Source organism: Alligator mississippiensis, chromosome 14 (genome assembly GCF_030867095.1).
Source record: "Alligator mississippiensis isolate rAllMis1 chromosome 14, rAllMis1, whole genome shotgun sequence".
NCBI lineage: Eukaryota > Metazoa > Chordata > Crocodylia > Alligatoridae > Alligator > Alligator mississippiensis.
In genome coordinates this window covers 9,538,104-9,562,979 of record NC_081837.1, presented here as the reverse complement: position 1 = coordinate 9,562,979, position 24,876 = coordinate 9,538,104, and the positions used below count along the sequence as shown (strand labels likewise).

The window sequence follows — 24,876 nt, the reverse complement described above, 5'->3', positions numbered from 1 at the left end:
AGTAGAGGTCAGGTAAGCTTCTGGAAACGCCTGAGCCAGTTGGGGAGAGACCCTGCAGGGCCAGGCATGGCCCCAGGAGCACCTGAGCTGGGAATGGGAAACCCCACTCCAGAAACTGCAGGCAGGAGGTGAAGATCCTGCTGAGGGACTCGACTGGTCAGTGCTGGGGCCAGGACCTGAGGGTCAAAAGGGTCAGGGGTGCCCATGATGAGCGCAGAAGCTTGGGGTCCCAACTGGGCCTGAGATGGGCCAGGGCTTATGGAAGCCGAAGGTCCCCATGGTTGGGGGCCACAGCTAATGGGTGAAGGCGAGGGTTCAGCTGACTGTCTGAGATGCCATCTGTGAAGCTTGGGCTGTGGTGTAGGGATGAAACGGAGCTGCGGATAACCTCCCCCAATATTGGGGTACAACAATGATCAGCCTCCCACCTTAACAACTTTATTAATTGGCAATGAGGCATGACGGGCAAGACAAGTGGGCGGCATGCCCAGAAGCAGGTGGGGAGCTAGCTGCGGCCAGCCAGGGAACCCCACTTTGCCACACCCACCCATGCCCCTTCCCTCCCCTTCCCCTCCAACAGACTTACCATCCAGACGCTGCTCTTCAAGGTGCCGTGCTGGCTGCATGCATGCTGTAGCTGTGCGTATGCACACGGCATTTATCAGCGACATTACTGACCGCATCGGCCAAAAAAATCCGATTGCTGATAATGTCAATTTTCATTTTTATCGGTGCGGATGTGATATGGACCGGTGTATCGGTGCACCTCTAGTTAAAACAGTGGTGGGTGCAAGCAGTTTTTGCAGATATTTGTCTCAAAAATACACTAGTAATATGAGATAAGGGATGGATTTTTTTCACAGTATTAATCTAGAGCCTCTCATGGAAGTCAGCAAAGTTACTCCCAGGCTAGGGACAGAAATCACACACAAACCAGTTTAAGTGATCAGAAACTGGTTTAAACCTGTAACAGAACATAAGTTCAGTGCACATAAACCAGTTTCACAATGGCCGAAACTGGTTTAAGATAAACCTGGTTAAATATAGTATCAGACTTAACTGATTTGGGTCAAACCGGTTTATGCAACTTCTGTCCCAGACCCCTGTCATTGCACAGGGACCCCAGTATAATGGTTCTGGCCCTTTCTGTAATGGATAACTGGAGCAAAAATCTGGTCTACATTCAACCCATGAAGTCCACAGAGTGTCATTGCAGACTGGAAACAAAGGGAAATCAAAGTCCTTTGCCAACATAGCTTTGGCCCCAATCTTGCAAGCAACTGCCTGCAGGGATTCTGGAGCCAGTCTGCACTGTGGACCTGGTAGAATGAAGGCTTTGGATGTCTGACATCTGCTTTGGTTGCTCAGAAGCCATCCAGACTGTAACGCAGCAAAGACCGACTCAGGAGGTTGAAAGGAAGGAGCAGAGGAAGGCCCTATGTGGAACTTTGCCTGGTTCCAAAGAAGATAAAGGAGCATGATGTCACCGCACCGACGTAAATCTTATGAGAGAAAACAGATCTCAGTCGAAAGAGTGCTGTGACAAAGGCTGGAAGCCTCTTGTTTAACCCTTCCTTGTGCTGCCCCCTTCACAATATAAACACACCAGCAGATTTTTCCATTCCCAATTCTGTGCCTCTGAGGGAGAGCTGGAAGGAAATGCCACCCCAGCCCCCGAGCTTCCCTGGAGTGGAATTAAACTGTACAGGGGGCTTCAGAGTAAATTACCTTTAAAGCAAAGAGCCCAATTCCCCTCCCACTTGCAGCAAAATAAATTAGAAGTATCCTTAATGACATTCATGAAGTTAGGCTTGCATAAATCAAACTGCTATGTCCACGGCATTTTTAAACAATGCTCAGAGTGCTTTGCAAACGCTTACGGCCAGATCTGCAGCTGATGTACATCAGCATAATTCCACTGGATTTGACGGGTCTATCCCTATTTACACATTAAGGGCAAGACTAAACCAGTGTCTGAAATCTCCTCACAAATCACTGTTGTGCTTGGGTCTTGCACTCTACTTGATCTTTTGCCATCCTCGTTTGCCCCTGAAGTGGCTGTTTCAGCATACACTGCGATTGCACGATACCGTCATTAGCTATGTATCCGTAATATAAAACACAGCGTACAAATATTATGAAAGCCAATTGCTCTGCATGAAGTGGAACTAAAACGTGAACACACAGACCTCATAATAATCAACCCTCCACCCCAACAAATTCCAAAGTCAAGCTTAAATGTTAAAGGGAACATATGAATCACTTTCTTCTGGCCAGCTAGCACTGACTTAATATTTGTTTTAGCTCCATGTTACACTGTTGATTGAATAACAGCCTATTTTATCATACTTTACATGTGCTAGCAAATGACCCAAGAACATGTATGTCAATTGATAGCCTTTGGATTTAATATTTACTGACTGCCTTTACAGGGGTAGGAGTTAATTGATTGGATTAAGTTTAATTTGAATGATCTCATGGTCAGTGGGATGTGCCAAATTTTCACTCTCAGACCTCAAGGAGAATTTTTAAAGATTTATAGCAGCAAATAAAGCTATTTTTGTCTAACATTGTTTTACTCCAGCACAATGCTGATATCAGAGATTCCAAACACTCAAAAAAATATGGCAATGGATCAGTGCAGACCTGCCAAAATAGCTACATAGAGTTTTACAAAAACACACACACACGCGTTTACACACACACATGCACACAATCTGGCATCAAACTTTAATGTGAAATAACTCTTGGAACATTTAATAGATTAGGTAATAGAGTGTTCCTTTCCTGTCCCCCAATCAAGTGAGACAGATTTTTTTTTTTAAAAAGGATCTTTGCAGGACTCATGAGAGATTTGTGGTAGTGTTTATAGTGTGCGCTTAAAAATGATAGTCCAGTTGTTGAAGGTACTATAATAGCTGAAATAGAATATGTATCTATTTATGCAATATATTATCGGGGGGGAAATATATTTAAATCTGATGAACTCCTCTGTCAAACATTAGGAAAATGATTGTGCAACTGTTGCTTATACAAATTGTCCAGTTCTGGTTTCAAAAGGATTATCTCCTTGAGTGTTACTGGTTTGAGTAAAGATGATTCACAGACCTTAAGAAAACTTCATAATGCCTAAAGGTGAGCCATGGTTATAAAACACAGAGCTGAATTAAAAATTTCATATGCAGTGAAGTAAACACCTTCAGTGCTGATGTTCTGATTCTTGGAGTTGGCCGAATCTTAGTTCTGCTTGCAGACAGTCTTAGCATATTATTAGTACTTCCATCTGCAGTGATGGAAAGAAACTGAGGTCCTGACTCTATGAAGGGTTGAGCTGCGGGCTCTGAGCCATTTTAAATAACTTTTTCAGAAGGTGGATATAGGATTTGTGTTGGTCTAACTTACATATCATGGAGACTACTAGCAATAAACAACAAATAATAATAGTATCACCCCTCCAGGCATCAGTAATGAAGTGGTTTGTCTAGTTCCAGTCAGTAATGTTGGAGCAAGGCCACTGAAGCAGTGGGCTTGTACCAGTGTACCAGGGCTTGTACCAGTGTTAAAACCTTTGGCCGTTAAACCATTACTGGCTTGTAAACCTTTATTGCTGCTGCTGATGTGTACAAGACTGAAAAACCCCAGGCTTGATCCTCAGAGCCCAGGCTGAGTTTGCCGGGCTGGCATCTATTAAAAAAATATGTTTTATGAGTACACTGAACTCATTTGTTCTGGAAATCATTGAGAAAAAATAAGTTGGAGCACCCGCCCCTCACTTTTTTTGGAGTCACCCTTCAGAGCAAGGCCTCGCTTTAAGACAGACCATTTCCAAGGCTCCAGCTACACCGGGTATTTAAAACATATTTTGGAATGTAATATGATGTTATATCAGCACTTAGAAACTATATGGCAACATATTGCTTTAGAAATACAACGAGACCCTTATATAAAATATGAGAACCTTCTACAGCAATAATCTCACAGCCATTGTGGTCACTCTGAGCTGTAGTGCCTGGGGTTTTTTTATTGTAGAATAGTACATACATTTTCATGAGGGTGGATGAATGGATCAGAACAAAGTTCAGGGTAAATCGCTTCTTTCATGGCTCGCGGACCTGAGGCAAGATAGTTTTAAGGCTGTGATTAGAAGCCCAATTCTTAAACAGAGATCACTCCTTTCCAACAGTTTGATCCCCAACAGCGGCCTACAAAGCCATGTTTGAAACTGTTTTTAGCACACGATTCCAAAATGTGGTTAAACCCCTGATATAGATGGGGGGGGGGCTTTTTTATGTTTATGTTTTTATGAAGAAAAAGGTTGATTTCATTGCCCTGGACAGATTTCAAGAAGCTTCTCATTTGGACAGAAAAAAGGGTAGAGTGGGTTTTGTTTTAATGAGATAGATGGGTGCTACATGTCTTGGGAAGTTGTTATTCGTCTACAGGATTCTGTTTGGCTTCTTTTGTGCGGAAAAAAATAAGGAACTGACCCCAAATCTATGACTGGAAAGGTAGCATTTGGATCAGGCAAGAAGTGTGCTGGGCAGTTCTGTGCCATGGACTCTGAACGTGATATCTGGTGGTTGAGAGAGTAGCAGTGGGTACCTAAGTTGGCAGCCAGAGCGGGTGCCCTGGTTGCCCCTTTTGTGTTACGCTACTAGATCAGGCCCTAAGATTGTCCCTAAATTATTCTAGTTGAAAAAGTCTTTATTGCCAAACTTAAAAAGGAATCATAGCTACAACAAAACTCAAATTGGAGAGAGAGGAGTTTAATCTTCTAGGACTTAGAAGCTTTGGACAGCAATTCCTAGCGGGGGGCTGGACATCTAAATCCCTTAGGCAGCTTTGAAATGGCGTGTCTAAGCACTCTCCCCCTGGCCCTTAATTATGTCACTTGGTTTGCTTTTCTCATCTGTTAGTTGGTTTTAGATTACGTGTTTCATGATGGTTTTGTCATTGTTTGTGGAGGCTGCACTATTCCCAAGGCTGTGTCCAGCTGTGACAACTTGGGAAAGGGAGCTTTCAAACAAAACCAGAAAGATGATGGGCATAATTTTAAATGTCTAAACATGGAGAAAAGAACCCCTTGTCCTAAAAACAAGAGACAGCGAGACTGAAAAAATGGACTGTAATTCGCTGTGAGATCTTTCTCCCCACATCGGATGCATTTGAACGTGTGTTGTGCAATATCCCAAATGCATTGGCAAAGGGGCAGATTCATAAATATTATGCCTTTATAGTTATTATTTGCCTATGTCAGAAAGCACCAAACAAAGCTTATTTTCTTGGATCTGGCGTGTGCTGCTTAGGGTTGGTCCAAAATGTTGTGACAGAAAAATGAACTTTTGATTTAATTAATATTTTCTTGCGAGGAGTTTGCTTTCCTTTAATTTCCTTTTTCTTTTTGTTAGAAAAAGTGATACCTGCCTGAATTCGTTTGTTTTCAGTTGAAAATGTTTTTTGGGTTGTTTTTTTTTTTTTAAACAAATGTCTAAATATCTCATGGAAAACCATTTCTAACAAACCTCTGGTCTTGCTGCTATCCTCCAGTGGCATTTTGGTCCTATCCATATTAGAATTTGATCCATATATATGTCAGATTTTACCACATCTTTAACTCTCCCATGAAATATGAACCTTCATTTCTACCCAGGAGAACTTTTACAATCTTTGTAGGGTGAAGGGTGTTTGTGCCCGAAAGCTTGCAATTAGTGATTTTTTTATTGTCGTTGCAAAAATCCAGTTGGTCTAATAGCACCTCTACTGTGAGTCCTGATTGCTCTATCCATACATATGCACACTTTACACAATGCATAATTAACGTGTTGAATTCACTGTCGTAGGAGGAGGCAAATAGCATAGCCAGATTCAAAAAGGGAATAGATAAATTAATGGATGTTAGATCTGTATTATTGGCTATTGAACAAAATGGTTGGAGATGGTTCCTCTGGCATCTCTAAACCTATAATGGTGCATGCTAGAGAGGGTATTAAGTAGGACAGATCACTCTAGGGGTACCTGGGTCAGTGCTCTCCATCTATAACATCCACTTTTGCGTTTGCCCCTCTCGGATACAGGATACTAAGCTAGATGGAGCACCGCTCTGACCCAGTGTGGCACTTGTTATATTTTTCTGTTCTCAGGGCCAACCTCAGTGCTCAAACATCACATGTCAACCACCCCCACCAATATAAGAGTTTGGCTTTAAAAAAAATCACAACATTTTAAAATATGTTTTTGGATATTTGGGAGTAATGTGCATTTCCACTAATCATGAGGAATAAACAAAAGAGAGACCTGGGAGTACCACTTAATAACTCAATTCTAGTAGCTGGGAGCTTTAAGTAAAAGAGAAAATACCTTGCTTGCCCTTGTAGGAGCTGGCAACCCTGTCCTATGAGTCTAGTCTGTTTTTAAAGTGATCGATTGAGGGCTCTTTCACCTCAAATGTGCCCCAATGTATGTCTAATGCAACATTACACTGTGGTGTAAATCAGGGCAGAATTGGGCCTCATTTGCCCGCTCTTTCCAGGCACAGAAGCTTAGATCCACTGTTGCTGCTGCCTGTCAGGGAACAACTGTTGAGGGCCGACCGCTTTCCTACAGCAAGAAAGCAACTATTGTTTTGCATTTGTCTGTAGGGGCAGTTCAGAGCTATGAACTAGGCCCCGAGCCCTCCTCCTACCCCCAAGATCACCACCACCAGGAAACATTGAAAGAATTTTTTACTTTGCTTCCCACCAGCAAAGCAAGAAATCAAGTGATCCACCAGTGGTTAAATATTATCTCCAGTTTAAGTGAATGAGTAAACACCACATATTCCTAGCAACGGGCATGTGGGGCCTCAACCTCAACCACCAAGCAGAGCCCTCTTCTGGGAACCCCAGGTCAACTTAAGTACCCCCAGCCTAGAAGTACATAAGGGGGTGCACCAGGATCGGGGAGAACAGCTGTTCGCCAGGGCTGCCCAAGGGAGAGCAAGGTCTAGCGACCACAAACTTCTGAAAGGCTGCCTATAGGGTGGCCATTGAGGTACCTCCAGAATAGATGTCCCCACCATCATGAACGTCACGTGGCTGGGGGGCACCGCGAGCTCGGCGGTGGCAAGCAGGGAGCTCCGGCAGGCAGCCACAGCAGTGTCGGCAGCGGGGAGCTCCCGCATGGGCGATGGGTGCTTCCTGAGTCTGGAGGGGCACCCGATCGCCGACAGAGTGAAGGTCCCCCAGCAGTCGATCGCCGAGTGTGAAACCACCAGCGGGGAAAACGGATGTGCGCTTTCCGTTTCATAGCTGGCGCTCCCAGGGGGTGCACGGCCCATCTCAGTGGGTGTGTGTGCATGTGAACCTCCACGAACCTATAAATACAACTTCTGGCAGAGGCTAGGGGGGGCCTGGGAGGCTCTTGTCAGCTGAAACAAAGGCCGTTTTAGGGTCCAGCCCAGGGGTGCACCCAGGTGCTGTCCCCTTGCCTGTGGCTGCCCCGGGCAGCAATGAGCCACATTGCCTTGGGCAGCAGAGGGTGCGCCCAGCCCAGGGGCGCACCCGGGTGCTGTCCCCTTGCCCGCAGCTCCCTGGGCAGCAATGAGGCACATTGCCTTGTGCAGCAGAGGGTTTGTGCAGCCCAGGGGTGCACCCAGGTGCTGTCCCCTCGCCCGCAGCTCCCCGGGCAGCAATGATCCACGTTGCCTTGGGCAGCAGAGGGTGCGCCCAGCCCAGGGGTGCACCTGGGTGCTGTCCCCTCGCCCGCAGCTCCCCGGGCAGCAATGAGCCACATTGCCTTGGGCAGCAGAGGGTGCGCCCAGCCCAGGGGTGCACCCGGGTGCTGTCCCCTTGCCCGCAGCTCCCCGGGCAGCAATGATCTGCATTGCCTTTGGCAGCAGAGGGTTTGTGCAGCCCAGGGGTGCACCCTGGTGCTGTCCCCTCGCCCGCAGCTCCCCGGGCAGCAATGATCTGCGTTGCCTTGGGCAGCAGAGGGTGTGCCCAGCCCAGGGGTGCACCCGGGTGCTGTCCCCTTGCCCGCAGCTCCCTGGGCAGCAATGAGCCGCATTGCCTTGGGCAGCAGAGGGTTTGTGCAGCCCAGGGGTGCACCCTGGTGCTGTCCCCTCGCCCGCAGCTCCCCGGGCAGCAATGATCTGCATTGCCTTGGGCAGCAGAGGGTTTGTGCAGCCCAGGGGTGCACCCCGGTGCTGTCCCCTCGCCCGCAGCTTCTCAGGCAGCGGTGAGCCACGTTGCCTTGGGCAGAGAGGGTGCGCCCAGCCCAGGGGTGGGGGCCGGCTGGGCGCCGTCGCCTGGGCCGGCGTCTCCGCGCCTCCCCCGGCGCCCCGCGCCCACCCCCCGCCGCTGAAGCTGCCTCCCCGCCTCGGGGGCGCGGCCGCGCGGGGCTCGCTGGCTCGGGGGCCGCGGCCATGGAGGCGGCGGCGGCGGCGGCGGGCGCGGAGCTGGCGGAGCTGAGCGGCGCGGAGGCGCAGACCGTGTGCGAGGCGCTGGGGCGCTACGAGGACACGCTGCGCGGGGCGGTGCGGGACATCCACGCCGACATCCAGGCGTTCAAGCAGGGCGTGGAGCGGCAGGTGGCCGACGTGCTGCGCCTGGCCGGGCCGCTCGGGCGCTCCGTGGCCGAGCTGCAGCACGAGAACCGGCGGCTGCGGGCGCACGTGGAGCGCCTGGCGCGGCAGGTGGAGGCGCTCGGCCGCGGCGCGGGGCTGCCCGCGGACTGCGCGGCCCAGGGCGCGGGCGGCGGAGCCCCGCGCTTCTCCAGCCGCGCAGAGCTGGCCCTGGGCGGCCGCAGCCAGGTGAGCCGGCTCCCCCCGCTTCCCTCCTCCTCTTCCCTCCTTTCTTCCCCCTTCCTTTCTCCTCCTCCTCCTTCCTTCCTTCCCCGGGGAGATGTTTGGGACCCCCCCCCGGTGCCATCCTGCGGGGACACCGAGCTCCCGCTGGTTTCGGAGGGACAAAGCCGTCCGCTGCTTGGACACGCCACGGCGCGCCAGAGTTTGAGGCTCGGTCCAGGGCCAACATTACAACCCTGGCCGGGCTACGGCTCCGCCGTGGTCAAAGGGGTCAGCGATGTTTTTGGGCAGAGCGCTGATAAACGTCCCCACAACCTGGGTTTGGTGTGCCCGGGGCGGGCGGTGGGGGATCCTTGTTGAGGCAGCGCAGCCCTGGCCCCTTCCCTGGCATCCGCCCTGAGGTGCGCGTGCCAAGCAAAATGCCTTCGAGAGACCTTGCAGATCATCGGGTCCGGCCCCCCCCGCGCTAGGCAGGGAGACGACTGGGGTCAAGTGACCCCAGCGATGTGACTGTCCAGTCTCCTCTTGAAGATGTCCAGGGTAGGTGATTACACCACTTCTGGAGGGAGTTTATTGCACGGTCTGGACACCCTGACTGTGAAGGAGTTTTTCCTGGTATTAAGCCAGGAGTTTGTATCCATTGGTCTTCTGTTGGCAGCGAGTGTGAGCATTAGTGAGTAATACAGATAGCTGAAACCAACACCTGCGCCATCTGAAAGTACATCAAGTGAGTTTGCTTTGCTCCTTCCTGCAGCGAATGAATTAGAGCGTGTTCAGTAGTAGTTGTTACAAATGCAGCCCTTTTATGCTCGCAAGCCGTTTGCTGTAACAGGTTCGGCACACGTTAGCATTCATAAAACGGCCCTGACAAATCACCTTTAACCGGTAGGTTGTTCGTGTGTTTACTTTGACTCATCACCTTTCATGCCGTTGGGCTGGACACCCGGCACTGCGTTTGTGGTCTTAGCCCCTACTCCTGCGCACGTTTTTGTCTGCGTTCCCCTCCCTCATACACAAACCTTTCAAGCACCTGCCTACGCGCTCTGAACCCAGGCTTGCTTGTCCAGCTGGGTGTACGGGATAAATCCCAAATTGCACTTTTATCTCAGGCTGGAACCTGCCCACTTTGCAACAAGGATGCAGACAAGTTCATTCAAGAGCTGACAGTCCTCCAGTGCCCTGCCAGTGACTCCCTCACCCCGAGGGACAGACTTACAGTATTGATTTAGAGGACATCCTAGCGCGGGGGGATATACCTCCAGACACACATGGGAGAGTGCAGAGGATGGACTGAAGAGCTAGGTGAGCCCTGGGGATACTTGCACCTTTTCCCTGATTGTGCCCCCTGCATCCAACACAGGGTGTCAGCGTTGTTGCATCCGTGGTGTAGACACCACAGGTTGTATAAAAGCTTTTAAAGCTGCCTTGGGCTGCCTGAGGGTCTTTCTAGGCAGAGCAGATTCTTGAGCTGAGCTGACTAAGGTAGTGTTAAAGCAGCAGAGTAGTACAAAGTTGTCTAAAGTAGCAGTTCTTAAACTTTTTTGTACCAGGACCCATTTGTAAACATCAGTGGCCAGTCCTGACTCAGTGCCCCTCACTCCCGACCGACTGCCCCTCCACCCCCAGCCCCACAGTGTGTGGGGCAGGGGGTGGGTGTGTGGGGTAAGGGGGACCTCAAGCAGCCCCTCACAGGCTTGAACTCTGCCAGCCTGCAAGGGAGAAGCCATAGTTTCCCACATTTTCCTTCTTTAAAGGAGAAGCCATTTTTTAAAGTTTGTTCGCAACCCTTTCGTATATTCTTGCAACCCACTTTTGGGTCACGACCCACAGGTTGAGAAATGCTGGTCTAAAGGCAACTCCGAATCTGGTTCCAAGTGCAGATCAGCAGACAGTGCAGCCTAAGATCCTATAAATATGAAGAGGACCAGTGTTGAGAGCTTTTTAAATAGCATGTTTATAGGCAAGGGTCCGTATCGTTTCCTCTTGCAGAGAGAGCAGCGTGATCCGTAAAGCAATCTGGATTTATTAATCGTGGTATCAGATAATTTCACTTGAGTAACTCAAGCCAAGACTATTGTATGTGGCAGTTTTATTTGTTACATTCTTCTGAAGGCTCACCCAGGAAAGACTTGTTCATCCTTCCCTCTCCATACTGGAAAATTGGTGGAAGTTGAGCATTCAGACTGAAGTGGCACATTTGATGCCTTCACAAAATTGCAGGAAACCCTTATTTATCTGCTGCGGCTAGGTCCTGAAGTGTTTGATCTGTTTTTACTCAGTTGTAGCTCAGTAAGGATCTGTTGTTGAAGACAATGGGAATCTTTTTATTGGCTAAATAAGGCTTCAGCATTTCACCTACTCGTGTCTATACATAAGAATTGCACAGGGCACACTCCAGAGCCCACTGACATCAATGGGAACGTCTGCACTGAGTTCAGAGGTCTTTGGATTGGGATTATAGAGCAGAAGGAGGCCACCCAAATTCAGTCTTGCACTGTAGTGTCTAAAATTTGGAAGTCAAACCTGAAACATCACCAGTTTAAAATATTGAGGTTTACTTTGTTTTGGTTCTGGTTTTTGCACCCTTGCAGTACAGTCAGGTTATGTTTTCAAGTTTTTATCTGCAACCATGGGGGCTGGACATTTGTTTTATGAAACAGTGGCAACTGGTGTACTTTTAATCACGTGACTCCAGGACCTGGGGTTGCATGGAAAACTCCCAAGTATCACAAGACTTGCAGTAAAGTACAAGGGCTGGTAACATTGTGAATAAGAGGTGAATTCAGCTTCAAAAATCCCCAAAATTACACGTGGTAGGTAGGTAATAATTACAACACCCCATCCATTAGTAGGAGGGTGGGCGTGATATAAAAGTTTTCAGTAGAATAGATCCTGGATATGTTCAGGTATGCGGTTCCTAGGAGGCATTAAAATTCTGCATAGCATTGATGATTCAGTGGCGATAACTCCAACTCATTAATAGTGAAACTGATACCTGGTCAGCAATGCTGCTTGTCTCCGATTTACCCTTTATGTTAATGCATGATGGACAGATGAACAGAAAATAATTAACAGTATTTCCATGCATTTCTTTAACTGAAAACTCACTACTGTTATTCTGGGACATAAGTCCCAAAGGTGAAACACAGATCTCACTGAAGTCTATAGGAGTTGAAGGAGCCAGACAAAGTCATTGCGGAGCCTCTGACAAAACTCTTGCACAACTCATGGTGCTCTGGAGAAGTCCGTGAGGACTGGAAGAGGGCCAGTGTTGTGCTCACCCACAAGAAGGGCAGGACAAAGGACCCGGGTAACTATAGGCCAATCAGCCTAACTTCCATCCTAGGGAAAATCCTAGAAAAGTTCATAAGGAGTCTATCTGCGATAAGCTTGCAGAAGGTAAGATTCTGAATGACAGCCAGCATGGCTTTGTCGTGGTCAGGTCTTGCCTTACCAACCTCATCTCCTTCTGTGACCAGGTAACTCGCCACCTGGACACGAGAGCAGGTTGACATTGTATACCTAGACTTCCAAAAGGCCTTTGATCTAGTATCCCACGATGTCCTTGTGAGAAAATTGGAGGATTGGGGGCTTAACTCTGGGGCAGTCAGGATGGTGAGAAACTGGCTGCCAGGTAGGACCCAGAGAGTCGTAGTGAATGGATCTGTGTCATCCTGGCAAAAAGTGGGCAGCGGTGTCCCGTAGGGGTCAGTGCTCGGTCCAGTACTTTTCAACATCTTTATTAACGATTTGGATGTGGGGGTGAAGAGCTCGCTGGCCAAGTTCGTGGACAACACCAAGTTATGAGGAAGCGTGGTCACTCTTGAAGATAGGCTAGTTACAGGCGGACCTAGGCAGGCTAGCAAGTTGGGCAGATGGGAACCTGATGAAGTTCAATGTTGAGAAATGTAAAATGCTCCACCTCGGGACGAACAGACCCCAACACCTACAGGCTTGGTAGCACCAAACTGGCCGGCACCATGAATGAAAGGGACCCGGGGGTAATGATACAGCACAGTATGAATATGAGCCGGCAGTGCGATGCTGTGTCAGTAGGGCAATAATACTCTGGTGTGCATCAATCAATGCATGTCCAGCAAAGCCAAGGAGGTGATTCTTCCACTCTACTCAGCACTGGTGAGACCACAGCTGGAGTACTGGATCCAGTTCTGGGCACCCCACTTTAACAAGGACGTGGACAAGCTTGAGAGAGTCCAAAGAAGAGCCACCCGTATGATCAGAGTCTTAAAAAGCAAGCCATATGAGGAAAGGCTGAGGGATCTGGGACTCTTCAGCCTAGGGAAAAGAAAGCTGAGAGGGGACCTGGTAGTAGCTTACCGTTACAGAGTACATTGAGGGCTCAGTGAGCAAGTGCTCACCAGGGCACCCGAGGGGAAACCAGGAGTAATGGCCACAAACTCCTAGACGATTGATTCAGACTCAACATTAGGAAAAACTTCACAGTTAGGGTGTCCAGCCTGTGGAATAAGCACCTTCCAGAGGTGGTGCAGTCACCTACCCTGGACATCTTCAAGAGGAGACTGGACGGTCACCTCACTGGGGTCACCTGGCCCCAGTTATCTTCCCTGCTTGGTGCAGGGGGCTGGATCCGATGATCTTCCGAGGTCCTTTCCGGCCTTACAACCTATGGATCAATGAATCTATGAGTTTTAACATTGACATGGAGGGAGAAGCATCAGTGCTAAATATTAGTAAATACTAAGTTATTAGTAGTATTTTGTGTTGTTGTTTGTATTGGTTAAAAATGTGCTTTTGGTTCTGTCCTTGTTTACAATAAAGCCAAAAATAGTTTTAACTACAGATTTCAGCAGAAGCAAGAACCAAAGCATCTTTGTTGATAAAAGCAAAAGCGCTGATGACAGTTTGTACTATATCAGTTGCATAAATAAATGTGCCCAAATTGCTAAGACTTGCCTTTGTGAAGTGTCCCAGAGCAGAAAGTGGGGAGTTAGGAATTCTTGCATGTTAGCCCCAGCTTTAGATTTGCTACAGTAAGGAAGATAAGCAAGTATTTGGAGAAGGAGGAGTCCATAGTTAGGAAGCTAGTTCAGGACTTACAAGACTTGGTTTCAGTTTTCATAATGAATCAAAAAGCAGTGATTTATTTAAATAAAAAAATTGACTCTTTTTCAAGTGCAGATGCCTGCCTTTACACCCACTGATGAAAAATGTGGTCTTTTAAAATCTATTTTTGATATATTGATAAATATTTGCATGATGTAAAAGTTAGGCAGATGAAGGAAATTCAACAATTATGGGGAACCAGGAACATTTTAAAGCAAAATTCTGCAAAATAGAATACTGTATGTTATTGTTGTTTTTCATGACTGCTATTAAAAAGGGTCTTAAAGACTCAGCTGAGATCAGGTCCCCACTGTGAAGGGGTGCCCAAATGCAGTCTGCAGAGCCATGGCATCTGGCCCTGGGGATCCTGACAGGTTGGGAAGTTTGGCAGCAGGGAAGTGGTGGCAAATAATACAGCCACCCTCCCCTGCTACCAAATTCCCAAACCCCAAGCCCCATGGCAGGTTGGAGCCAAGCCATATCCTTCTCTTTGCACAATTCCTCCTCTCCCCTCATGGGGCTGGGTCAAACCCCTTCCCTCCCACCATGGGGCTGGTTTGGGGCTGCATCAAGCCCCCTTTCCCCCATGGGGCTGGGTTGGGGCCAGGCTGTCCCCTACCCCCCCTCTTTGCACCTGGATGGTGCCCTGTCATGCTTGTCCCCAGTGCCGGATCAGGACCACCAGCTGGATTTGGCCCACAGACAGACTGGGCCCTGTCCATCAGACCCACCATGCAAAAAGGTTGAGCACCCCTTAAAAAAACCAAGAAAGGCAAACAAATTTGCAAGCCCAGGACTTGAACCCAGGTCTCTTGAATCCCAGCCCAGCTCCCTGCCTGATGAATCTATTGCTTTATAGTAAGCAAAGTAGTAGGTTGATGACAGATCATATAGGTACACAGCTCCCTTCTGATTCAAGCTTGACTTCATAGTGCTAGTGTTCTAATTCTCTCATAATTTGCCAAAAAATGGAAGAAACCTTGTTTATTTCTCTGTTAGAAGTTTTCTTTCAAGGAGTCATTTAGTCCTCCATTTCTTTGGCTCTTTATTTTGCCACAAGCATCTGATTTTAGCTGATGCGCACTGCTAAATTCAAGGTCAGACCCAATATTTTGCATCTGCCAAAGAAAATAGCTTAAACTTACACCTGAAGAGTTTTGTGCTTCCATTATTTATAGAAGCACTAGGGGTTTTTTTTACCTTCACAGCTGCATGTTAATCTGTAGTGCATGTTATTAGTGCTATGAAAATGGGGTTGGATTCTTAACTCCAGCTTTGGCAAGTCATTGGTCCTGTGCTGTGTTTCTGACAGCTCTTGGTCCGAGCTGTCATTACCAGTTACCAGTGAAGTCATTCTCAGCAGCTGGGTTTGCAGATCCCCCAGGGAGAAGCAAGAAAGCACTTACAGCTGGAGCCACCTCAAGCAGCTATAAAAGACAACAAAAGTATTGAATTTATACAAATATGATTAATGACTTCTACTTGCCTAGGGATGAGAGGGGCTGGGATGTTTCTGTCATGCATGGTGGGTTGAAGCCTTAGGGTAACAACTGCATGAGACACATTCTTGTAAGTGGCTTTTATTTTTAAGCCTAACCACCCTGTGGTGCCAACACAAATGCTGTGCGGAGTCCAGCAGTGCAGCGGACATGACTCTGAACCTGAGTTCCTCTCCTACATTGACTCAAAAGGTGAAATTCTGACCTCATTGAAGTCAGTAGAGGTTTTGCCATTGAAAAAATCCCATGCATTTTTGTCCATTTCAGGTATCCAATGCCAGTTTGATCATCTAAACGAAGGATTTGCATGACTATTATCACCTCTAGAGCAGTAACTAATTGTGTGTCACTGTCACAGTGATTGACAATCACGTACAAGATTTTAGCTGCTAGTATGCAGAGTTGCTTGCTGCAGAAGGGAACCGCTTTTGTGTTTAGATAAACCAGAGAGGAGTCTGCTCAGCACACCCTCCCTGTTCTAACACAGCACGTGTACATGCATTAATGTGCACATGTACACATGGATTAGTGGCCAAATGCATCCCTTGCCTATGGTTCCTCTTGACTAGCAGTTGAAACAACCATGAAACATAAAGTTCACTCTGACTTTGAATTCCCTGAAACTGGGCTATACTTAGGTTTTTTTCTCTGAGACTTTTTTTTGACCCAGACCTTAGTTTCCTCTGCCCAGAGAGTTGTTCCCACCTTCCAGAATGGAGTTAATGAGCTGCACCTGCCACTGTGAGTCAGCAGGAATGAGCTAGTGTGTCCAGGCTGGGATTTTACAAAACAGGCCAGCAGAAGAGCCAGTTCCCCTGATCAGTGTGGCTGTGGGCTCTGGGGAGGCTGAAATCTAGATCCAGTATGATGGGGGATGTGAAGGCTGGCATTGTATCTCTTGGACCCATGCATGATTGTGTCTGTGGCCTCCAGGTTTGGTTCTTCTGTTCCTGTGACAGGCCCTTGGGGATCGCAGTAGAATCCAGGCAAAAACGTGGAATTTCATCACAACTGAACAGTAAAATGTTGTTGATTTTTGCCAGGAGAAGATCATAGGATCATAGGAAAGGAGGGCTGGAAGGGACCTCAGAAGGTCATCTAGTCTAGCCCCCAGATCAAGCCAGGATTATCTCTGACTAAACCATCCCAGTCTTTCTAACCTGCTCTTGAAAATGTCCAGGGATGAAGATTGCACAGCTTTGCTAGATAGTTTGTTCCAGTGCTTGACCACCCTCATAGTCAGAAAGTTGTGAGATGAAATTTGTTTTGTGTTTCACATTTCACATTTTTTTGAAATACTGAATTGATCTTTTTCTCCTTTTTTTAAGATAATGGGATTAGGGGCCATAGATGCCAGAACTGCAACCCATCTCTTTATGCACATCTGTTCGAGCATCTTGGCTTAAAAGATCCCTGATCTCTGCCGAGGGCCCCCCAGCTCCACCACAATCCAAATAATAGAGAACAGAGTTCAGATACAGTGCAATAGCTCTGTGCAAAGATGGGGGTGATGGTCAGAATCAGTATTTGAAACATTTTTGAAATACCACTGAGCTCCCAAAACCTGGATTAGCCATTACTAGGGATCTTTTTAAATTGTGCTGGAAGTGTGCTGTGCAGTGGCTCCTTTAATCTTGCTCTTTTTGCCATCATTTGCTGCTGGTTGGCTGAGGGATCCCAGCAGTCCCGCTGCTCACTGCTTGCTCCTGATTGGCCAGGGAGCAAAAACCACAGTTTTAAATATGCCATGGTTTTTGCCTCCTGGCCAATCAGCAGCAAGTAGTGGAGCCACCGGGGCCCTTTGTCTAATCAATGGTGGGAGGCAAAGTTTGTGGCATATTTAAAACCATGGTTTTTGCCTCCCGGTCGATAAGGAACAAATGGTGAGTGGAGGGGCTGCCAGGCTCCCTTGGCCAGTCAGCAGCGGGAGGGAGGGCACTCAGTGAAAAGAGCAAGATTAAAGGCACCACTGTGCAGTTTATTTCTGGTGTGACTTAGGTAGATCGCTTGTCATCCCTGCCCCACTTAGCCCACTAGGAAGGGATTTGAGTGACACAGGGTCATGAATTTCATTACGTCCCTTTGGTCCCTAAGCTCTTTGCACCATCCTCTTGGGGGGCAATGCAGAACCTGCCGTTGTAGTACAACCAGGACTTCAGTTTGTGGGTCCCTGTGCAGGCGTTACCTTCCATGGGGTTTAAGTGATGCAAAGAGCCATGTACCAGCTTCTGGCATCAGGGTGAATTTCCCTTATGAGACTGTGGAGTTAAGAAGAAAGATAGACCCGACTCCATCCATGCATTTTAATAGCATCTTATGCTGATTGCTGAATGCCATTTTAGGTCTGCTGGATAAAGTAAGATTTATTGCTGTGATTAATAGGGGAGGGCTGAATGAGCTAATGCAGGTTTGCTGATAAGCCTATTTCTGTATTATTCCCAAAGACCACGCACGCGTGATACAAGCTTTGGATTCAGCTGTGGCGTTAAACCACAGCGTGCAAGAAGAACAGTGGCCTGGTGGATGCTGGGAAGTAACATGGACAAGCACAAGATCTCAGTCTCTGTCCTATCTTTGAATGAAATGCAGGGGACACTCCTCTTCGGGGCAAGCTCTGGTAGCCAGAGTGATGGGAAATGGGACCGTAATGTGTAGGTTGAAGGAGAAGAGCATCTCCTGTTCTTCCCAGTGCCTTCTTCCAGCTTCCTGTCAGGCTGGCAGTAAGCTAATGAAATGCTGTTAGTGACTGCCTTTCTACTCTTGTTTCATAGGTCAGGTGTCAAGGTTTTGTCCTGGCACCCATTATTGCAGTACTTCACTGACCCATGTGCTTTCCCCTGCCTTGTGTACTCTCTTGGACAGCTGTGCAGCACTGGGTGCAGTTGATCTTTTAGGAATAGGCTCTGCAAGGTACTAAGGCCTTCTAACGTGACAAAGTGATAAGTAAAGCCAACAGCACTCTTTCATTCATTGGAAGGTGCATCATGAGCAGGTCTAAAGGGGTAATACTTCCCCGCTTTGCGGCATTGGTTTGGTCGCAGCTGGAGTATTGTGTCCAGTTCTGGGCACTGCACTTCAAGAGAGATGTGGATGGCCTGGAGAGGGTTCAGAGGAGGGCTACTCATATGGTTATGGGCCTACAGATAAGATCCTACAAGGAGAGATTGAAGGACCTGAATCTCTTCAGGCTCTGCAAAAGACGGCTGAGAGGGGATCTTGTAGCCATCTACAAATTTATCAGGGAGGAGGCAGCAAGAAATAGGGGATACTGTGTTTGCCAGGGCGCCCCTTGGGGTTACTAGAAATAATAGCCATAAATTGATGGAGAGCAGATTTAGATTAGGCATTAGGAAAAATGTCTTTATGGTGAGGGTTGCCAAAATCCGTAACAGGCTGGCAAGGGAGACGGTGCTCTCTCCTACCTTGGGGGTCTTTAGGAAGAGACTTGACAAGCACCTGGCTGGGGTCATCTGACCCCAGTGCTCTTTCCTGCCCAGGGCAGGGATTCAGACTCTTTGATCTACTGAGGTCCCTTCTGACCCTAACATCTATGAAATCTGAAGTGCTAAGCACTTTCAACTCATGGCAGTCAGTCGGGCCAGAGCATATTGACTGCGGGTCCCAAGTAACATGAAGGCTAGGGCCCTTACTGAGTTAGCCTAAAGTGTTCTGTTAGAATGGACGTTGTTAGAGGAGTGGTGCATGAAACGAATGTACGGTTAATGTAAAAGAGGCTAATTAATGGAACTGAAGAAGCGCCATTTCTTCTGGGTATTGCAGGATCCATGTAACCTTTTATTGTTATGTGTTGGAAACGGCTTCTTTACTCGCGACTCTTACCAAGTATCACCCAGATCTGGTTTCCGTTTAGTTCAGATCTCATGACTTGCTTAAATAAATTGATGACCTAAAAGATCCATATTAAAGGGCAGATGCCATCCCAGCAGTGAGTGTTGACACAGCGCTTTCCTTCCCAACAGACCTGCTTTGTTCCAGGCCATATCTGTTTACTTTAATGACTAAATTAAGTTTTATTGTGTTTACTCCTGCTTGCCTTGCAGAGCTAGGACTGTTCTGAGAGAGGAAGGTAGGTTATATTTTGGCTTGTGCCTTCGTATTAGAATAGCTACCCACATTATAACTACAACGTCTCTACTGCTAAGTGTAATGCACCATGTAAAACCGGCCTTACTTCAGTCTTCAGAGGGCTGGACATATACACATTAACCCCGGTGTAATTTCCAGTGGTTTTGTAACATTCCTAGTCGAGATAACAAAAAAGGCAGTTTCCCTCTCTTAAATAATAAGACTGATCTCACACCTGTTTTACCGTCAGATTAGCTCTGATGACTAAAAGGAGTGCAGAGCAGTTATGGCTTATAATATTACTTGCACCTTTCTTGTCTTTCCTTACACCACTCTTCTATCCCAGTGAAATAAGTGGAATCACTCCAGATTTACACTGGTGCACGAAACAGCAGTATTTGACCCTATTTATTTTAGTTGCATTTGAGATGGTGTTGGCGAATAATAACGGACTGTCTCCATGAATCCTCAGATTCTGCCTGCCAAGGCGGGGACGTGCGAGTCCCACTGGTAGCACTTGAAACAACCCGGGCCCAACTTCATTTTTCTTTTTTTACAGCCACAGTGTTTCTTAAGATTGTGAAACATGAACTGGGGGAAAAAATGTCTTCAATGTTGGAGATAAAGTGTTCCATGCTGAAACCCAGCCTGTGCCTGAGTAATCATTCAGGGCCCAGTTTGCATGTGAAGATGGCCTGATCCTGCATCTGTTTTATCTTCACCCCCTGAGTGAAGCAGAGGAGAGGCAGGTTGGTCTGCTTTGGCAGCACTTGCGTGCACTCATCTGAGGGGTATTTTTCATCCTGCACCAGCCAATAATGTAACCGTAGCAAGGAGTTCCCAGAATTTTTTTCCTTGGCCTGATGGTTCTTAGAAACCTACTTTTCATAATAGGAAACAAATTACTGCTTCGTGATGGCATGTTTGTCCAAAGTGAAAGCCAGGTCATTTAGATAACCTTCCAAGTGTGGCCCATCACATACATGAGTTAATCTGGGTGCATCAAATTATTTTGCTTTTAAGCAGAAAACTATGGTTTGGGTCATATTACATTACCCCCAAAACTACACCCATATGCCTTCGGTCCAGCTTGTGTTCCCCATGTCTTTGCTGCCTCCTCTCCAAAGTGATGTTTTTTATCCAAATCTACCACTTCTCATTCAGCACTGTTTACCTTTGCTTCAGCCCTTTATCCAAGTCACATCTTTTTTTCGTTTCTCTGACACCCTCAGTCCAACCCCTTTCACCAACATCATTCACCAGTGGCTGAGTGTGCAAACTAAATTCTCAAGGGCTTGATTTTCAGAAGGTATCCACTAAAGTTCATTAGGAGCCGCCAGTCCTTCTCACCTTTGAAAACTGGGCCTTTATTGGATGTTATTGGAAAATTTATGTCCGTCTGAAGAATAAGCTTGTGAGGCACTGTACACATGAAATCCCAGTTGGGACACTTCAGCATGGCATCTATTGCAACAATGCTGCCTGATACCCTTTGCAATAGCAACTCAATAGATATAAGTTGATTATTGTATTATACTACTAGTATTAGTTTTACTGGGCCAACATTTCCAGAATCATTTTGGGTGCCCCTATTTTAGATGTTCCTCTTGAAACAACTTTAAAGCCCCGTTTTCAGCAAATCCTCTATACTCAAGATCAATTTAAAAAATACTTGAAATTGGCAACCAAAAACACTTTTTAAAATTAGGGAAATGAATAGTTAATTATCAACCCAATCCCGGATTCCTCATTCAGGCATGAATCTTAGAAGTCTATCAGTGTTTTTCCTACAAATGCATACGTTTAAGAAATTGAAACCTCCTGTCTTCCAGAAATGCCCCCAGTCCATCAATCAGCCTGTCCATCACTCAGCAGCCATGGCCAGATCTGTTTTCATATAGCATGTTCTCTTATGGATAAATTAAAGCCGTATTCAGAAAGAAAGGCATGAGGTTATATAGTGTGACTTCTTTTGAAAGAGAGAGGGCACATTTTGCAATAAAGGCTTGGCCGAGGTTGAGTGTTAGGTCCACATAGTGTAACTCAGAAAGATTGTATTTCACACAGTGCACAGATAATCCAGCGTGGTTCAGTCAATAAAAACAGCAGCTGTGTTTTTATCTCTGCAGGAAACAAATCCAAGTATTGCTTACCCAAATCCAGCAGTCCATGGGGCCTTGACTATATTGTTTTAGCGTTGTATTTGCCATGATGCCACCTTGGCAACAAAGGCCATTTGGGTTCTGTTTTCAAGCAGGAGGAGGTTTCTGCGGGTTGTTTCTGAGAAATCAGCATACCAAACATGAGGGGGGAAAACCCCCGTGTCTGAGCCAAGCAGGATCTGATCTGTGGCTTTCATTGGTGTTGAACCTCAGCATCCCAGACCCTTCGAGGTGACTCATTCCTCCAAACATACCTGTAAAGCAGTGATGTCCTGGTCTTGCCATTTCACAGAAAAGGACAGAATGACTCACTTGAGGTCACATAGTACAGAGCAGAGCAGATTATACATGTGATCCACCAGCCCCTTTCCCTCCAGATAAGATGTTATTTTCAATCCCTGCATTTGACCTGCATATTTCTGGTGCACACTCCCCTTACTCCCTCTTTCTCAGCTCTTGGGCTACATTGATTTCACTGACAGTCAATAGACTAAGGAAACTTTTCCTTAGATTTTAAATCTGCTTTGTCGCAGGTTGAACCCACTGCTTTGTATCTTGCCCCCTGTGGCAAGGAAGAACAACGTTTCTTCATCTCTTTTATGGCAAGCTTTCAGATATTGGAAAACGGCTGCCGTGTCCCTGAATCTCTTCCCCCACCCCAGTCTAACCAACCTTTTTTCAGTCTTTCTTCCTGTGGCTTGCTTTCCAATCCCTTTACCATCTTTACTTCTTGTCTCTAGACCCTAAGGAGGTTGCACATGCCCACAGACCTATATGCCACGGGTGTCTTGTAGTCTGCTGAAGTTTGTGCTCTTCTGCATTAGTAGCTAGGTAGGGAAAAGATGTTAACCATCTTCCTGAAAAGACTTGCCCCTAGTCATGAAGGTGCTAATGCAGTTGGGGTGGTGCCTCATGGGATTTCCTCTCAGTTGTACAGACTTGCTTTTTGTTTAATTCTTACTGTTTTTAGGTTGATCTTATCAGAACCCAGACAGAGCATTTGAAAGGAGAGAAGCTCCAATCCTTCCTTCTGACTGACTGATTCTGCACATAGTTTCCCTGTCATTAGGTCTGGTATAAATTAATTCACCTCTTTTCTTCGTATCTCCTGCTCTGCCTGGCTCTGCTTTCCTATGCCCTGAAGGACAGTCTGATCCTACTCAGTCTGTTTTATTTTGAATTAATCCAGTAGACAGTATCCCCCGCAGCAGTGGTTTTCCACTTTCTCACATAGCTTGTTTTAAGGGCTTGTCTCTTGCTGTCAGCAACAGGCTCATCACTTTCCGGAGAATCAGCATTTTCCTTCTCCCTTCTTGCCTCCCGGATGGATTGGAAGTCCAGGTTTCCATCAGGTCGGCCCATTCTAACTCATCCCATTCAAGTGCACTCCAGGTAAAAGCAGCACAGCATAGTGGAGGGCAGGCAGCAGGGGTGCACAAGGGCTCAGCCAGGCAGGCTAAATTGGGCCATTGATTCAAAGACCTGGGATTTGACTCCCCTGGGATTTTGACTCCCCAGCCACTGTCTTGGGCACACACTGCATTCGCACTCTGGTCTGTGCTGCAAAGAGGGCTGGGAAATGGGACAGGTAGGAATGTGGAGGGGTCCATGCAGGAAGACTCAAAACCCCGTGAACACAAAGGATCTCAGTGTAGGAGTGGCTCCAGTGCAGTCTATTGGTCTGTGCAAAGCCTGGCTCCATTGGCATAAAATCCCAGTTGCTTCTTCCCACAAACCACTCAGTTACTCTTCTCCTGCTTTACAGTCAGGAGAAAGTTAGTATCCAAAGGGATATTAACTCTCTTACTTTACTTGCAGGGTAAGGATTTGGCCCTAAATTATGGTGAGAAATTGATTCTGGGAATGCCAGTTTTGCAGGTCTTGTACTAGTGATTGTAGTTCCAGGCTTCTTTATTCTTTGTCTCCTGGAGTGAGGGAGGGGATGCTTCTGACAACCTTTCATTTTTCACACCCTTGTAACAAGGTACTTAGCAGAATTTGCAGACTCCTTGAATCGGACAGGCTGTGCCATGAGCACTTCTTCCATGGTTTCTAACTTGCAATCTCTGGGCAGTCTACCATGTGCCTTAGTGCCCATGCTATCCCAGCTAGACATTTGACATGTAGAGAAGAAGGAGCCTTGGGGTGCGTCCAGACGAGTGTGGTTGTGCAGTATGTAGCACCACATACCGGTCATTTGCAATGCCACATCCTGCACAGTCCAGTGTTCAGGCACTGCAAGGGTACACTGCCTGAGTGTGTGCTGCACTGTGGGGGTTTTTTTCTTTGACTCCTGGATATCCAAGGGTCAGAAAAAAACACTTAAAAAAATGCTTGGTCAGTGCGCATTGCTGAAAAGTGGAGCTGGGCCGCCCAGAGCCACACTCTGCTTCCAGCCAGGCTCCGCATGGCAAAATCACTGCAGCCCCAGGAGGCCCCCAGGACCCCCGGTAAGGTTGCTGGCCCCAGCCTCCCCTACCAAACCCAGGGCAACTTGCTGCACACCGAAGCACACGTGTCATTCCCTGGGGACAGGTAGCAGTGGTGCAAAATGCACTGCCACTACTTGTCCCAAGGAACCAAATGTCCATGCACATCTGGACGCGGCCCTTGGAGGTTTGGTGTGAGTTGTGAATAGTGCACTAAGGGAGGTAGGTGTGTGAGTGAGTCATTTGGCAACCAGGAAGCAAATGCCTGAAACATAAGAACACCAGATGGAACCATTTCAGTCCTTCAGCGCCTTTATGAGTAAGTTGGGCATAAGCTGGGAAGATTGTGTGGCCTAATGGACAAAACACTGGCTTTGCAGTCAGGTAAACTAGAATTTATTCCTAGCAGTGACGTAGCATGAGTCACAGCATCTTTCTTTGCTTTCTATTTCCTACTTAGATTGTGATCTCTTGTGGGCAGAGACAATCTCTCATTGTTTATGGACAGCACCCTGCACAATGAGGCCTTTGTGTTGTTTGGGACTGCAGGTGGTGCTGTAACAGAAATATTAGAGGTTAATTTGTTATAAACACATTTCTCACCACTCACTTTACCATTATCCTTTTACTAGATGTTTCTGAAACCATCTGGGCTGAGTCAACCTTAGCAAGTTGGATGGGCTGATACTAAACTGACAGCTGAGGGAAAAAACTAATGCATAACCTTTCCCTCGCTGTGTTTAAATACAGAATTCAACATGTAGGAAATGCATTACCCTGTCACATTATTACTAGACAATTTGGTAGTGACAGAGCTGGTTGCTGGTGCTGTG

At 47.1% G+C, this 24,876-nt stretch overlaps 1 protein-coding gene across 1 annotated transcript in view; it reads left to right on the top strand.

Annotated features, from left to right (window-relative positions):
* The first annotated feature begins 8,377 nt into the window (after positions 1-8,377).
* Positions 8,378-24,876, top strand: part of SMTNL2 (smoothelin like 2) — a 42,933-nt gene continuing 26,434 nt past the window's right edge. Inside the window, exon 1 of the mRNA XM_014608157.3 lies at positions 8,378-8,788. Coding sequence (XP_014463643.2) covers positions 8,402-8,788 — 387 coding nt within the window. The 5' untranslated portion in view covers positions 8,378-8,401. The remainder of the gene's footprint in view (positions 8,789-24,876) is intronic.